Genomic DNA, 17,535 nt, shown 5'->3' with positions numbered 1-17,535 from the left:
GAGCAGTCCCAGAGATTCCAAGGTCAGTGAGGCAGGAGAGGAGGATGGAGTGATCAACAGTGTCAAATGCTGCGGAGAGGTCAAGGAGAAGGGAGGCCACCCGAGCACAGCTGAGGAAGTCAGTGACTGCCAGGATAGCAGTCTCAGTGGAGTGAGCTGTGCGGAAGCCGGATTGCAGAGGATCAAGGAGTGAGTGTTGGGACAGAAAGTCAGAGACCTGACGGTGGACCGCCCGCTCGAGAGTCTTTGAGAGGAAGGGGAGTAGGGAGACAGGGCGTTAGTTCTGAGGAGAGGTGGCATCAAGGGTTGGTTTCTTGAGCAGTGGGATGACCGCAGCTTTTTTAAATGCAGAGGGGAAACAGCTAGAGAGGAGTGAGGAGTTGAGGAGGGAGGAAATGAAGGGGAGAAGATCAGGAGCGGTTGCTTGGAAGAGGCGAGAAGGCAGAGGGTCCAGGGCACACATTGTAGGTTTGTGACGTAGGAGGAGAGCAGAAACTTCAGCATCTGAGAGAGGTGAGCATGAAGAAATGGAAGCTTGAGCGGTGGGAAGTTTGGGTGTGATGGGAGAGGAGGGTGGAGTATTGAAGAGCCTGCGGATGTCTGCAATCTTGGAGGAGAAGAAGGAGGCGAAATCATCAGCAGTGAGAGATGAGGGAGGAGGAGGAGGGGGGGGGGCGAGGAGGGAGGAGATCCCAAACATCTTCACACATTAGGGTGAAGGTATAGCCAGTGTCCATCATGGCCTTACATTGCAAGGATCTCACCTCCACCAGCACTGTAATCTGACCCAAGAAGGTGGGGTTGCTCTTTGGCTGGATAACCCCTTGATTACCTTTCTTAGGAGGGAATTTGAACTTGATGGAAAACTGGGTGCTTTGATGTTCTTACTAGGCTCAGTGACAGAAGAAACAGTTTACTTTTGTCCAGTATTGTTTCTGCACAGTCCAGTCCGTTTCAATCAAGGTGCCCACACGAGCCACCTCATCCACGGTAGTGATGTTTCCTCTCAGACTACTGGCCAATTTGGGGTTACTGTTTCACAAAATAAGCTGGACTAAATCCTTCTCTGATATACCAGATTTCCAACACATGCATAACGCCCGATAGTGAAAGGCGAGAGTGAAAGGTCTTCTGTGAGAAAAGAATGCTGAAAGGCTGCCTTGAACTGAGGCCATGTGAAAACTGAGGAACGCATAGCCACCCACCAGTCTTTGGCTGTACCCTTCAGGACTGTGTTCAGTGTGGCAAGAACTTCAGCATCCGACAGAGGTTATAAAGCCAGGAATTCCTCACAATGTTCCATATGGGACACTGGCTCAGTTTAATTTCCAGCTCCTCCAAAACTCCAGTTGAATAGGCTGTTTCTTTTGGTATGAAAAATGTTGAGGCATGTGTCACAGCAAGACTACTTGTGCTAGCACTTGGCACAGGATAAAGGAAACTCACATTTTCTGTTAGGGTTTATGAGGAGTACTGCTTTTAATGGCTTGAATTTTGAGATTGGCTTCTATTTGCTTATCTCTTCTCAAGAGATAATCTACTACAGATTTCTGAAGTTCCTTCAAAGCCTGGTTAATTAATAATGAAGGGACTTTTCCTAGCGATTGGAACACGTATGACATGCTTTGACCTCATCTTCGATGCAGGACACACAGTGGCTAAGCTGATTTATACAGCTGCATCAATTCTTGATTTTCAGTGATCCCTGCTAACTCCTCATCAGTAGGGGCAGGGGGAAACTCATCAGGAGGAGGTTCCTAATCACTGTCTATTTGTTCTCTATCAGTAAGGTACATGTCATTCAAGCTTGTGATAAGGTAATTAATTGGGATAAGGACTGCAGAATGTCTGGTTGTAAACCCAAAGTGTACTATACAAGATTTGTACATGTAAATAAGTATCTTGAAACCATTCCCCTATACCGACACAGCAAACTGTATATACAAATAAAAACAACAATAGAGTACACACTGAAGTATATGAAAACGTTTAGTGCCTTCTCACCTCAGCATTAAATTTGTATGTGTCCCGTGTTTGAGTCTCTGCACAGTAGGGAAGAATCGCACCTTTCTCAGCCACTGGCTGGTCTTACCACTTCTTGGGCTAGGCCGAAGATCCAGGACCTATCCAGGAATGATTTGGTAATCCACCAAAAAAGGAACAGAAATTTCCCAAATACTCCAAAATTGATTCAAAGTTCAAAAGGCAATCCAAGACTCAAATCCTTTCAAAAAATAACTAGGCAAACTAGCCAAAAACCAAAAAGGCTTCAACAAACAAAAAGGCATGAACCACCTCACTTAGGTCAGCAGACTAATAAGCCAAAAGGGACAGAGGTTATAAGTATGCTAGAATTTAGAGAAGTCAGAAACGCATCTCATCTCTTGACAAACACAAAGGGCTGGCTATATACTGTTTTTTCTGGTTTCAGAAAACTCATCTAACCTGAGAAACTGGTTTTCAGTGAAGGCTGCAGGCAGCCTAAAAATAGCAGGCAGAAAAGAGGAAGACTTGACCAAGCCAGCTTAGAACTGTCAACTTATTCTGACAGCTGTGTAATGGTGTTACAATATATATGTAAAATACGTAATGTAGTGTGGAAAGAGGGGAAAAAAAAACTTCTCCATGGCTTGATTTTGCATTGTCGCCCATTGTGTTTTTTCCCAGGGTACATTGGGGTGGTCAAAGATGCCACGGAATCCACTGCCCGTGTGGAGCTACATTCCACCTGCCAGACTATCTCTGTGGACCGTCAGAGACTCACCACTGTGTAAGTGTCCTGTGTGAAAAATGGGAATAACAGCCGTGGATGGGGGGACATACAAAATAGTCCTCCTGCTCCTCCACAGGGTTAGATGAAAAACTGGGTCACCCATGTGGTGTATGAGATGTGACACTTCTATCAGGCATATTTGCCAACTGTATGTCTGAATCAGTTAATGAGGCCAAATGCCTGCTTCTATGTCTCCGAACATTCAAAGCACCCCCCCACCCCAGCCGTTCGAAAATTGATGGTAATGGATGTAAAACATAAGTTACACAGAGAGGACAGAGTGTGTTGTCTAGCCCCAGCCAGTGAAGTGTATTTATTTTGGACTTAGGGCAAGGCACAGCTGCTCCAAATCAAACCGCAAAGCCCCCTTAAGTAATCATAGCTCTTTAGGTTCTAGCCTTTTGTACTAATAACAGTTTTTCTAATGATTCAGAACAGACTTCTGGATTTAATCTCCCCACTCCACTCCCCATTAAATGCTTAAGTTCAAGAGCATTCTTCTTGAATTAAGCTTTTCACCTTTCCACTGTGACTTCCTCCTTCCCCTGAGATATCTACTTGGCAGTACAGAAATATCTGTGCCCTTTCTAATAAATTGTTCCAAGCCAGCTGACTTCTAACCTCTGACCTTTTCTGTATCGGTCACCCAGGGGTGCAAGGAGACATGGAGGAATGACCTCAACTCATGGACGCACACCCATGTACGGCTCCCAGACTCCCATGTATGGGACTGGCTCCAGGACCCCGATGTACGGCTCTCAGACACCACTCCACGATGGTAAGGCATCCCAGAACCCCCACAGCAGAACATTCCATCACCACCCCCACTTTTCCCACTTTCAGTACAACCCTGTTCTCCAGCTACTTAACGGATCCCTGGATCTAATGTTACATTTGACGTTTCTTGAAATTTCTTAATTTTAATTGTTTTTCAAATCTCCCAACAGTTACAACTGAGTAGACAATTAAGACTTGGGTCATTTTTTACATAGAATAATTTATTAAGAGCACAGGGAAAGTTTATATTTGAATACTGTCCAAACTCATACATAAAAAATGACAGACGTGTATACATAACAATCTCACCCTTTTATCTGTTTTGTGCCAATTTGACAGCTGGAAACCGTACCCCTCACTATGGTTCTCAGACCCCGCTGCATGATGGGAGTAGGACGCCAGGGCAAAGTGGAGCCTGGGACCCCAACAACCCCAACACCCCCTCAAGGTACAGCATTACACTGGCACACTGGAAAACTCTGACGCACTGTATGGCGGAGGGATGCTGTTCACGGACACACTGCAGCGCTGAGGGATTCTGCACACTGTGTCAACAAAAGCATTGACGGCAGTGCTTTGCAAGACTGTTTTTAAGAAAAATCATGTCACCTTCATTCAGAATGGTGGAGTTTCCTCAACACCATGTGGAATGTGCGAACATCGCCACTGACTTCTCATTCCAGTTCTGTCTTTAATCTTGTCTGTTGTGCACAGGGCGGACGAGGAGTACGAGTTTGGCTACGATGACGAGCCCTCCCCATCTCCGCAAGGTTACGGAGGCACCCCCAACCCACAGACCCCTGGCTACCCAGAAGTGCCCTCTCCGCAGGTCAACCCCCAGTACAACCCCCAGACACCAGGCACACCAGCCATGTGAGTTCAAGTACCGCCTTACACTTGCAGCTGCACCACTCAACATGGTGGGGGGGGGAAACTTGCCCACAGATTACCATAGACCTAAATGGTTTCCTGCCAGCCCTGTTCAAATAGATCCCTAGTCCAGTTAGTTTCATAGGTCTCCCACTTGCTTTATAGCCCCCATTTTGAAGACTTCAGAATGCATATAAAGTTGATAGACTTAAGGGGAGTTGACCGCAACACCCGTTAGTTTCCAAGTATTTGTAAATCAGAAATGCTGATATTGAGATTTCAGAGAAGTATTCTTAGCAAGCATCAGTGTTTAATTTGTCATGTCCTTGCTTGTGCTTACAATCAAACCTGGCAGAGTAGACTGCAATATAAGAAGATATCTAAAAGCGGTTTTGCACAGATTGCGTGCACACAATTAATCCTCATCCTCCATATTGTTGTTCTGGTTAAACAAAGATTATTTCTTCTGAAACTGTGACGGGAACACCCTCCACGCCTACAAGAAACATGCAATGCTTACATCTCTCTTGGATAATATTCAAAATTCAGATTTCCAAGTAGTAGTCTGTGTGGGGCGAGAGGTGGGTTGGATGCACAAATTGTATTGTACCTTTGTTCAACACTTATCAGCGCAGCTCTGTCATGCCTCTAAATATGATATCCCAGAGCGGGGGATTTTACTCCGCTTGTATCCTGTAAGTCACCCTGTATAAATGTGAAGGAGAAAACATGTTCCCCTTCCCTAATTATGAACTTGCGAATGCAGATGCATATTGAATAATACTGCTTGTATGTATACTGGGGCTGCACTGAAATTAATATCACTTATAGACATCTTTGTTTATTTTGAAAATATACCTTGTGGAAGCTTGAACGGAAAGATAAGGGAAATGTTTAATATGCACATTTATTTATTTTGTTAGTGTTGTACTTGTCAGCTCTTAACAACTCTTATAATTAAAAAAGGAAATTAAAACAAGAGCTTTATTTTAATGACAGGGTGCACATGGCCATTTTAATTTGCTGAGTCAGCTGGCTATTGCAGCTGCTCTTAGGATTGCACTGAATCATACAATCTGTTTTAAAGGGCCGGATGGGAGTGCGCTTGACCATGCTGATAAATTCTGAAATGTTTAGAGCTATGTGATCTGCTCAGATTCTGCCAAATGCTTCAAAACTCATTGGTGGCATTTCACAGTGCAGATGGACAATGACCCAAAGCATACTGCGAAAGTAACCCAAGACTTTTTTAAGGTGAAGAAGTGGAATATTCTGCAATGGCCGAGTCAGTCACCTGTCCTAAGTCCAGTTGAGCATGCATTTCAAGGCAAAACACCCCAAGGACAAGCAGGAACTAAAGACTGCTGCAATGCAGGCCTGGCAGAGCATCACCAGGGAAAAAACCCAGCATCTGGTGATGTCTATGGGTTCCAGACTAAATGCATTTAAAGATATCTCATTGATTTAGAGATCTACAAACCATTTAGAGATATCTAAATAAGTTGATTTTTAAACATATCTCGAAATGATTTGCACATATCTCAATGATTTGGAGATATCTTCAAATTACTTCCTGTAATTTGGCTGAGATTATCACTATTATCACTAACCGATAGGAACATGTATTTCCAAAGATATGATAGAGACAAGCGGGGTGAATAATATTAAAAGTAAGAGTGAGAGGAGATCTATCCAACACTCGAATTTTGACTCGAGGCACAAACAATGTAAAATAACAAACAGGTACAATTTAGAGCCCACACACAACTAGGTTTTATGTAATTGTGATTTACCTAATTCTTGACTAGTACACAAAATGTACTACCTGTGTGGTTTACTGAGATTCAGTTATGCAGACGTCCGATAGCTGGAAGGGCTGGCAGACTGCATCCACTTGAGGACGGTTACAAAGCTTTCAGGTTTTTGGTGGAGAAGTTCTGGTTCCGTTCAGTCTTCCTGGATTTCGTCTCATTGGTTTCTTCTCCCAGGTTGTTCCACTCCACTCCACCCCAAATTGTGCAACACCAAATTGCTAGTTTTAACTTTGTTCTTATACATTTTACACAGAGATTGTAATCTTTCCTTCCAAACTTCTGATTGGTCTGGTTTTGAGTAATAAAATTGAAGTTTGAATTGAAGCAGTCTTTGCCATTTCTCTCCCTTGATTCCTACAGAATGTGTATTGGGGGTGTGATGGCTTTGAGGAATGTGAAAATGGTTCAAATGTTACCTAGAGTTTCTAACTCTATATTGTCAAGTTTTAGTTCTATCAATTACATTTTCAAATCCCTCAAAGCCTGACCTTATAGTTGATACCAAACAAGCCAGGTGTTCCTTCTCGATGTTAAATTTGAGTCTTCTTGGAATTCCAGGGGGGCTGGTCTGATGCCCATGTCAGTGGAGGATCCATTAGGATGTGTGAATAATTATCTTACCAAATGTTAATGTTGCATTGTATGTGAAATATAAATGGTCCAGTGGTTGTTTTAGCCAATGCTCTTTCTTTTAAGACTAAACATGGCTTATTCATGTTTTGGTTCTGAGGTAGAATTACTTAAGTGTCATTAAGTTAGTTTTAAGTCACGTTTCATGGTTTGTTATGAAATTGAAGAATAAGCTGTGTAACACTTCTGTTAGCAGCATGTAGTTTGGATTTGGGTTTGTTGCCCTGGTCTGTGGAATATTTAAAGTACCATGAATGTCTGTATTTCACAAAATAAATCTTCAGTTGGAATGTGGTGCTAGTCTCTGGAGATCATAACACCTTCTGTCAATCACAGCTAGTGTGCAGTATCCATTACGCTTATTGACTAATCCAATACACTGTGTAGTGGGATTCCTGTGGGGTTTAATTGTTTCTGTAGATTATGTCATTAACACTAGAAGCGCCGACATTTCGAACTACCTACAGGCGCCAAAGCCGGTCATTGTAACGAATAGCTCTTTAACAGCTGCAATATTACAATCAAAGGCAAACCATCATATGAAACTCAGAAGTTTTATTCATGAACTTCAAATCCAACATTTACATAGCATAAATGTAGTATTTAAATTGAAATATGATCATAAAACATTATTGCTATAAAGCACTTTTTTTCTAAATGCACACACTGCAGTCAAAACATGAATAACTATATAGCCTACAATAAGCTAAAACAGCATACAATAAGAGAATGTAACAAGTGTAAACATAAATATTGGAATAATGCTCAAAAGCAATATTTTATAGTTCAAAAATAACTATTGCATTTATCAAAACATAATTGTACACTAAAGTAAACATTTTCAACACTGTGTAAACTTTGTTTTCAACATACAGTGCTTGTATTCACTGTAGCTTTGTATTTCAAGAAGCAATTTAGAATATATTTAGCCTGCATACCTGACAGCTCGGGACAGTCCACACAGGACACGTTTCTCCACTTTCCCTGCATGAGCACGGACCTCACACTGCATTTTGACAGTGCTCTCCAGGTGAACACTTTTGCTCCATGAATATATATCATTGCAATAAATTCTCCTCCGCTGATAATGTCCGTGAATCATTATTTTGCATGCGATGTGCCTGCATTATTGCATTGTACTATGTGCAGTAGCAATCGCGTATTGATCAGTAGAGTAAAAGCGGTCGGTGCCATTTGGACCTGGCGTTTCACTCGCAATGTTTTCACACCACTGGCATAAACCCATGAATTATCTGCCATTTCCAGTATCGCTGATGCCCCTGAATCAGTCATGTTTCCAATCCATGTTTATTTGCTGGTAATCACTGTATCCACTCAATCTGAATACAGCTGTAAGAAAACACCTGTTATGCTGTACAATGCGTGTGTTTTTCAAACACATGAAAGACTATAGACAGGTAGAGATCGCCACTTGAGTGCCAGACTGACTGTATTGTAAAGGGCAGGCAGGATTATGTGTTATATTTGATTTATTATGTATTTAAATGATAAGTCAAAATAACCTGATTTTGGCTATTCTAGGTAAATGTGTTTTATAACTTATTTATTTTCACGTTTATCCAGCTAAAACGCTGTAGGCATGTTTAATACATATATTTAGGAAAAGTCACGAACGGGTGCGTGTATTTAGGAACACAGAGTAATTCAAATTTTAATTACCAAATCGGTCAAATTGATCGGCTCGGCACTTCTAGTGTTAAATAACTGCAGTATTGGAATAAACGATACATGTTTTTGCTCTTTCTTTTTCAATTGGAGCCCACTACACATAATGTATTGCATTAGCCAAAAAGCGTAGCTGTGATTAACACAGGGTGGTCATTGAAAAAGAAATCAAGAACATGCTTCAAAATGTAAAAGCACACAGATAAATGTAAATAGAAAAGCAGCAAATGGGAAATAAATACATGTTGAAATAAATACATAAATAGATAAATGTCCATGTAATTTATTTCTGTATTTATTAATTTATTATTTTTTAGTTTTGGCATGTGAAGAGTTGTAGAAATCCTGAGAGAAATAATGAGGCAATCTCAAGAACAGTCTTAGAGAAGTTACAAACTATAGGCACTTTTATGCAGACCAGACTGGAGAGAAAGATAACAGGCCCACGTCTGTCCCGTGATGAGTGCAAGTTCGGATAGCTTCCATAGATAAGGGCATCTGCCAATAAATAATTACATTTAATATTAAGGTACAGAATGTGTTTTGTGAAAATCTCACATCTGGGGGAATTTGCAAGCAGTTCCATTTCTTTACACTCCGTACGCCTCCCCCACCTCCCTCGGCATTTGTGAATGGTAAGAAATGGGAGGGATCTTCATGGACGATGATTTGAGAATGAAGATTGGGGCCCCCAGGTAGTGACTTTATCGTGACCCGCAGGAAAAGATCTGCGGATTTATCTCATCTTTTACTCGGACGCATAAACATTTCTTCTCCTTACCTCTGTCCTTTATGTTTTTTTGATGTCATTTTACAGGTACAACACAGACCAGTACTCTCCCTATGCGGCCCCATCTCCTCAAGGCTCCTACCAGCCCAGCCCAAGCCCCCAGAGCTATCATCAAGTCGCTCCCAGTCCAGTGGGCTACCAAAACACCCACTCCCCAGCCAGCTACCATCCCACGCCCTCACCCATGGCCTACCAGGTAAACCCCTCACATCACTTCCTATGCGAAGAGCCCCACAAGCCGGCAGCCAGTCCCCCTCCCCACCTGTTTTCCTGTGCTGGCTTTTGTAACTAACTTCAAAATTTAATATTGATTGGTAACCTCAGGCTGTTTTTTTAAATATTTATTCAGTTTGTGTCAAGGCAAAAATAGTTTTGAAGTGGGTGTGTATAGGTAGATACAAAGTACAGTCAAGCCCTATGAAGGTTGATGGCTTGTTGTTTTTCTTTGCCAAATTACCCATGAGATAGGGCCCTTGGCATGGCAAATGATTTCCTGTATTCATAAGTGTGATGCTCAAAAAAAAATAAACAGAATGACATAAGATGAAAGATGAAGCAATGTTGATAGGTTGACAGGTGTTTATTTGGAATAGTTTTTTCCAAGCAGCAAAATAGAAGGTAGATTGGTGATGGTTAGTTTATTAAGACCTGCTTACACTTAGATTTCTATCTCAGCTGCACAGGGTTTAATTCATACTTCAATACAACTTGTACTTGAATCCCTTTGTATAATGCCCAGAGCCCTAGCAGGAGATAGACCTAAATTGGATGAGTTACAGCCCACTGTGTGTGTGTGTTTTTTTTTTTTTTTTTTGGCTCACAGCATTACACTGGATTTAAAAGGGCCTCTTATTTGTGATTCTTGTGATTTGTGAGATAGGCTAGGATTCAAATGCAGTACCTTATACAGCTACCTTATACAACCTCATATCAGGTGATTAACGTCTTATCACAGCTCTCACAGTTAACTGTAGGTTCACTGCAATCGCACTGCAGCCTCACTGTCACTCTGCATGCTTTTATCTGTCAACATGTTTTCACATTTTGTATCTGAACCCCTCCCCCAGGCCAGTCCGAGCCCCAGCCCGGTAGGCTACAGCCCGATGACCCCGGGAGCACCCTCTCCTGGAGGGTACAACCCCCACACCCCCGGCTCCAGCATCGATCAGAGCTCCTGCGACTGGGTCACCACTGACATCCTGGTGCGTGTCAGGGACACCTTCCTGGACAGCCAGGTGGTCAACCAGACTGGGGTGATCCGCAGCGTCACGGTAAGTACAGACCCCCTGATCCCTAAATCTCCCCTTGGAAGTGACGGTCACACAGTGAACTCTAACGCAATGTTTTCGTGATCAGCTGTGTCTTTATTTATGTATCCCCTTCCACAAATAAAATGCACAAGTAGGCATTCTATACAAAAGAGCTCATACATTAAAAGAATATAAAATGCAATTAAGACCATCAGTCCAGCCAGACTCAATGGAAGTATTGTACTTAGGTTTGCCGAGTTGAGCATGATCTTACAATTGGCAAATGTCTTTTGCAAATTCCCTATTTCATCCACTTAAAGGTAAATATTTGGACAGTGACACAATCATTTTGGCTCTGTACGCCACCACAATAGATTTCAAAGGAACCATAAATGAAAGTGTACTTTCATCTTTAATTTGAGGGTAGTTACATCCAAATTGGGTCAATGGTGTAGGAATTACACCCATTTTTATATGTGGTCTCCCCCAATTTTAGGGCCTCAAAAGTATTTGGACAAACTAACATAATCATGGATTAAATTGTGAGTTTCAATACTTGGTTGCAAATCTTTTGCAGTCAATGACTGTCTGGAACCCATTGACATTACCAGATGCTAGGTTTCTTCCCTGGTGATGCTCTGCCAGGCCTGTACTGCAGCTGTCTTTAGTTCCTGCTTGTTCTTGGGGCGTTTTGCCTTCAGCAAGTGAAATGCATGCTCAATTGGATTCAGGTCAGGTGATTGGCTTGGCCATTGCAGAACATTCCACTTCTTCACCTTAAAAAAGTCTTGGGTTGCTTTCGCAGTGTGCTTTGGGTCATTGTCCATCTGCACTGTGAAGCACTGTCCAATGAGTTTTGAAGCATTTGGCTGAATCTCAGCACATAATAGCCCTAAACACTTCAGAATTCATCCTGCTGCTTTTGTCAGCAGTCACTTCATCAATAAATACAAGGGAACCAGTTCCCTTGGCACCCATACATGCCCATGCCATAACATGCTGCACAGATGAGGTGGTATGGTTCGGATCATGAGCAGTTCCTTCCTTTCTCCATTCTCTTCTGTTCCCATCATTCTGGTATAACAAGCAGGAACTAAAGACAGTAGGTGTAATTATTATAGAATTATTAGTTATGTATTTCTTGGCAGACGCCCTTATCCAGGACGACTTACAAAATATAAGTGCAATACAAAGTGCAAAAATACAGTTTAAGGCATAAAACATTACAAATTAAAATGTACATAATACAGTGCAATTCAAAGCATAATACATTTTACAAATTCCAGTTTATACAAGTGAATACAATATGAGGTCTTACATCCTGGATTGTAAAAGTGCAGACAAGATGTTAGATCACAGTCAAGTCATAGGGGAAATCAAAATAATACGTGTACTAGTAACGCTAGGCAAAGAAGTATGATAAAACGTTGTGAAGTGCTAACTTACAGGAGAGTAAATTACTAAATTACTGTCTGAAAAGATGTTTTGAGTAGGCGCCAGAAGGAGGTTGAAGAACCCAGTCATGATGCACAGAGGATAAAATTATTTATTTAACCTGACATGGAAGCTCTCCACCTGAGAGGAGTCTCTCTCTCAATAGCAGAAGTGAACAGCGTTTATACAATGCATGACATGTGGTTCAGTGGGCAGGGTCAGTCACAGGTTTCCCAAAGTGTTGTCTTGAGGTCAGGTCCCTGACCCTTGTAATGTTTGTGATTGTTTTCCTGAGGAGGGAGGTCGCCATGGAAGCAGGTGTTTTCCTGTTACGGCATACAAACTGCCCAATCTCACAGTTTGCTTTAAGATGGACAATGGGGTAATCAGTCACTATAATGTAACATCTTCAGCCGTGAGAGAACAGGAAACCACAAAATCTGTGGGCTATTTATCTGTTTGGGTGTTCCTCTTATAATAAACAGAAGTCAAAGTGGAGAGGAGAATGTCTAGAGGGTATGCTCTGAACAACTGCCTGTCACTAGCTCAATAAATCTAATTTGCTCGGTCTGCATACTATTATTAATATAAAACATTAATATGGGCTCAAGGACTGTTTTGACTTCAGTGGGAAAGTCATTGCACCACTTAAGGGCCAGGGATGAGAAGGAGCGGCTCTGGAGGAAGGAAAGTGGAGAGGCACCAGAAGACCGCAGTGGTCTGGAGGGGATGTATGGAGAGACGAGGGACTGTAGTTTGGTGTAGTGTGGTCGAGACAGTGGTAGGTGAGGGTCAGTGTCTTGAACTGAATGCATGCCAGTATTGGGAGCCAGTGGAGGGAGCAGAGCAGTGGGGTAGCATGTGTGAATCGGGGCAGAGAGAATACCAGACGAGCTGCAGAGTTCTGGATGAGCTGGAGTGGGCGGGTAGTAGTTGCAGGCAGGCCGGCCAGGAGGGAGTTGCAGTAGTCCAGGCAGGAGAGGACCAGTGACTGGATGAGCAGCTGAGTCGAGTAGTTGGTGAGGAAGGGTCGGATTCGGCGTATATTTCTCAGGAAGAATCTGCAGGTGCGTGTCAGCATAGTGATGTGCTGAATGTAGGAGAGCGTGGGATTGAGGGTGACTCCTACGTTTTTAGTGGAAGAAGAAGGAGAGAGTGTTGTAGATTCCAAAGGGTTTGAGATGGAGAGATCAGCAGAAGGTGAGGAAGAGTGGGGAAAAAAGAGGAGATCCGATCTGCAGAGGTTGAGCTTGAGGTGGTGTGAGTGCATCCAGGCAGAGATAGTAGATAAGCAGGAAGAGATGCGAGAGGGGATGAGAGGGTCAGAAGAGGGGAAAAGACAGGAAGATCATCTGTGTAGAAGTGGTAGGAGAAACCATGGGATGCGATGAGGGGGCCCAGGGAGCAAGTGTAGAGAGAGAACAGGAGGACTGAGGAGAGAGAGGCCGCCCGAGCACAGCTGAGGAAGTCAGTGACTGCCAGTAGAGCACTCTCAGTGACGTGTGCTATGCGGAAGCTGGATTGCAGGAGTGAGTGATTGGAAAGAAATGCAGAGAGCTGACGGTGGACAACACACTCGAGGCTCTTTGAGAGGAAGGGGAGTAGAGAGACAGTAGAGAGGTAGTTCTGAGGAGAGGTGGGGTCAAGTTGTAATTCCTACACTTAAAGCACATCTTGATTGTTTCCTTTCAAATCCATTGTGGTGGCGTACAGAGCCAAAATTATGACAACTGTGTCTCTGTCCAAATGTTTATAGACCTAACTATTTATATGCGTACATAATCGCCAAGCTGTCCTCTGCTGTTATGGAAATTCTCCCCATTCCATTCCATTCTAAAGGTAATTTCCCTGCTGAAGTACAAACTTTTTCTTTTTTTTGTTTTGTTTAATAGTGCCGTTTTTATTTTATTTTATTTTATTTCTCAAAGACATACTATCATTAGGTTAAAGGACGATAGAGAGATTGATGACTTTGTTATTGTAACAGTTTTTTTCCTTTCCATGTGCAGAAACCTTGCCTGTGTGAACTAGCATTAACATGTTACCAAGACATCCAAAAATCCTGTTCTTTCATCTCTGATCGTCGTATGTGATAGTGTACCCTCAAAAGCATCCGTAAATGTACCAGGTCCGTGTTACGTTTCTCTTTTGGTATTTCAGTCTGGAGCAAAGACAGGCCTCGCAAAATTTCAAAATCTCTGGTAGCCCTTCGGGCAGGCTCTCTTCAGATTTTGGTAGCCCGAAATGAATTTTACAAACCCAAATATTTTTTTTTTTTTTTTTTTTTTTTTTTTTTAATGTAGAAAATTGGTTAGGAGTCCAAACATCAATCAAAAACTTTTTCAAAACACAAATATCAACAATCAGATTTAAAATAATCAAATTAGAATCATCAATACAAATGTGCATCTGGTTCTAACTGAACTGAAATTTCTATTAATCTATCATGTAAGTGTCTGCTTGGTGCTGAGTGATTTACCTTTTGAAACCATGAGGTAAAGGGAATGAATGTGATTTATTTGTATTTCTACTGGACCATTTATCTAGCACCAACACACCCATTTTGGTGAAACCCTCTACTTTCCCGCTGTGGTACCATGGGGTCTCTGTGACCCCACCCCAATGTCAGTTTAACTTTTTTCATGGTACAAGTGCAGGGTTAAATTAAGTGGCAGTGTATGGGTCCAATCACAGTGGTTCACGGAGAATTTTGCCTTAAAGAAGTGGAGTGACCAAAATGTTCGGTGCCGTTTGGCGTAACATAAGAACATAAGAAAGTTTACAAACGAGAGGAGGCCATTCGACCCATCATGCTCGTTTGGTGTCTATTAATATCTAAGTGATCCAAGGATCCTATCCAGTCTATTTTTAAATGTTCCCAAACTTTCAGCTTCTACCACATCGCTGGGGAGTTTGTTCCAGATTGTGACAACTCTCTCTCTCTCTGCCCTGGCTGAGGGAAGGAGGTTCTCACCCAAGATTTGACTGTACATGGCCCCATCCATCGTCCCTTTTGGTGCGGTGCAGTTGTCCCGTCCCCTTAGCAGAAAGACACCCCCAAAGCATAATGTTTCCACCTCCATGTTTGATGGTGGGGATGGTGTTCTTGGGGTCATTCCTCCTCCTCCAAACACGGTGAGTTGAGTTGATGCCAAAGAGCTTGATTTTGATCTCATCTGACCACAACACTTTCACCCAGTTCTCCTCTGAATCATTCAGATATTCATTGGCAAACTTCAGACGGACCTGTACATTGGCTTCCTTGAGCAGGAGAGAGTGCTCCTAATCTCAGCTCGTTACCTGTATAAAAGACACCTGGGAGCCAGAAATCTTGCAGATTGATAGGGGATCAAATACTTATTTCCCTCATTAACATGCAAATCAATGTATAACTTTTTTGAAATGCATTTTTCTGGATTGTTTTGTTGTTATTCTGTCTTTCACTGTTAAAATACACCTACCATTAAAATTATACACTGATCATTTATTTTTCAGTGGGCAAATGTACAAAATCAGCAGGGGATCAAATACTTTTTTCCCTCACTGTATCTAACGCATGTCTAGATGGGCAAAGGGGGGTTGTGTGCCCACTTCCACATCTTCTTATGGTTTTACTAGAATGTACGTTCTGTACTAAATTTGTATTGTGTGTCTGCAGAAAGATGCATCTGGTACAAACCGGTAGAAACTAGTCTCATTATGTGCTCTTTAGTAACCTCATGTACGGGTGAGGTATTTGGGGCCTCTTCAGTATATAACTTCTGACATATACCTGATAATAGTTAGCATTACCTGTTGGTTCATCAATAACACTCAGAATTGCTGTGCCTACATTATTTTCAACCTCCACCATTTTTGCACCGCTATTCTGATTGCTTATGCTAGTTAGCTAACGCACTGTGTCGACAGTGCAAGCACATGACGCGTCATATACCGTCGGAATTAGTTTTCCTGCTATGTTCATACTGACCCGTTGCTGGAAAAATGCTAGCATTTACACTAGGTCCTGAGGTGGAAAATTGGTGGTGTCGAAATCCCAGCATAAACCCTTTCACACAGAACTTGCAGACAACAAAATGCCACCAAAAAGCCAGCATTTGTTTCAGTGTGAATAGGGTTATGACATGGTTGTTAAAGTGCAGTGTACTTGTGGTGTGTTTTTAAAGACCATTGTTTGAGAGGACACAACATGTTGCTAGGGATAAGCGAGAGAAATAAATGGTTTTATCTAGGATGAAGGAGTTGGTAAGTTTATCGTTCCCACTTTTTCTTCTTCTTCTCCACTCTGCTGAAGAAGTCTGTTTTACTTTTCTTCCCAGCAGCTTTACCATTCTACCAGTGATGGGGGTTTCACTATGATCCCATATCTACCCTGAAGTTAATGGTCTATAACGTGTGATTCTATCTGCAGGGTGGAATGTGTTCGGTCTTCCTCCAAGACACGGAAAAAGTGGTCAGCATCTCCAGTGAACATCTGGAGCCAGTAACACCCACCAAGAATAACAAGGTACAACTCATTCTTATCCTGATTTCACTGGAAGGGTGCCAGTCTTCACAGCAGGACATGCATGTGCAGCTTTATATCAGTTTTTGTTTTTGGTCAATCCTCTCGTTGGCCCAAACTTTTGTTTTGCATTCTACTTTCTTGGAACCTCCACATCAAGCAGAGTAGGGCTTAAACAGCCATCACCTAACAGGAAGATTCAAATAATGATAGGTTATTATCATAACCCCAGTTCCCTGGGGAAAGAAAGACGGCCATTACCGAATGGGAAGACTATACCAGAGCTGTCACGAGTCCTGACACTTGACTAAGTCTAAACCCACAATGACAAGGATAGCAGAGGCTCACAGTTTGAAGTACCTGAAGTACAACAGCCGGTCCCCCACGTTGAGGCGGTAGAACCTTGTGAAGGTCTGTTGACCGGACCAGGTTGCAGCATTGCACAGTTCTTGCAGTGTGGCACCGTGAAAAAGAGCCCACGACTGCACTGAAATGTGTTCATGCATGGGAACATTAGCAGTCTCGTAGGTGAGCCGGATCGCGTCCGCCACCCAGTGTGCCAGTCGTTGTTTTGAAATCGCTAGCCCTCTGGTGGTGGAACCGTAGCAGACAAACAGCTTGTCGGATTTGCGGCTCTGCGCAGTCCTCCGCATATACACTGAGCACATGTGACAGAAGTGAAAGAGTCTGGACACGCCGTGGTGAATGTTATGCTGCCTGCAACATCATCCAGCATGACCGGAGGGTATCCTTGGAGGGTTGCACAGACCTCCACGTGCTAGCCAACTGTACCCTGACTGCTGTTAGGTACTGGGATGAAATTCTCAGACCCATCGTCAGAACCTACGCTGGTGCAGTGGGCCCTGGGTTCCTCCTGGTGCAGGACAATGCCCGGCCTCATGTGGCCAGAGTGTGTAGGCAGTTAGTGGATGACGAAGGCATTAATGCCATTGACTGGCCCTCACGTTCCCCAGACCTGAATCCAATTGAGAACCTTTGGGACGTTA

General features: G+C 42.8%; 1 protein-coding gene across 1 annotated transcript in view; it reads left to right on the top strand.

Annotated features, from left to right (window-relative positions):
- Positions 1-17,535, top strand: part of supt5h (SPT5 homolog, DSIF elongation factor subunit) — a 67,930-nt gene that overhangs the window by 49,402 nt on the left and 993 nt on the right. Inside the window, exons 24-30 of the mRNA XM_066703878.1 lie at positions 2,668-2,770; positions 3,424-3,551; positions 3,890-3,998; positions 4,265-4,423; positions 9,368-9,536; positions 10,408-10,611; positions 16,436-16,531. Coding sequence (XP_066559975.1) covers positions 2,668-2,770; positions 3,424-3,551; positions 3,890-3,998; positions 4,265-4,423; positions 9,368-9,536; positions 10,408-10,611; positions 16,436-16,531 — 968 coding nt within the window. The remainder of the gene's footprint in view (positions 1-2,667; positions 2,771-3,423; positions 3,552-3,889; positions 3,999-4,264; positions 4,424-9,367; positions 9,537-10,407; positions 10,612-16,435; positions 16,532-17,535) is intronic.

This window comes from Amia ocellicauda, chromosome 5, assembly GCF_036373705.1.
Source record: "Amia ocellicauda isolate fAmiCal2 chromosome 5, fAmiCal2.hap1, whole genome shotgun sequence".
NCBI classification, from domain to species: domain Eukaryota; kingdom Metazoa; phylum Chordata; class Actinopteri; order Amiiformes; family Amiidae; genus Amia; species Amia ocellicauda.
The sequence above is the reverse complement of the archived record's forward strand: the minus strand, read 5'-3'. Positions and strand labels throughout refer to the sequence as shown.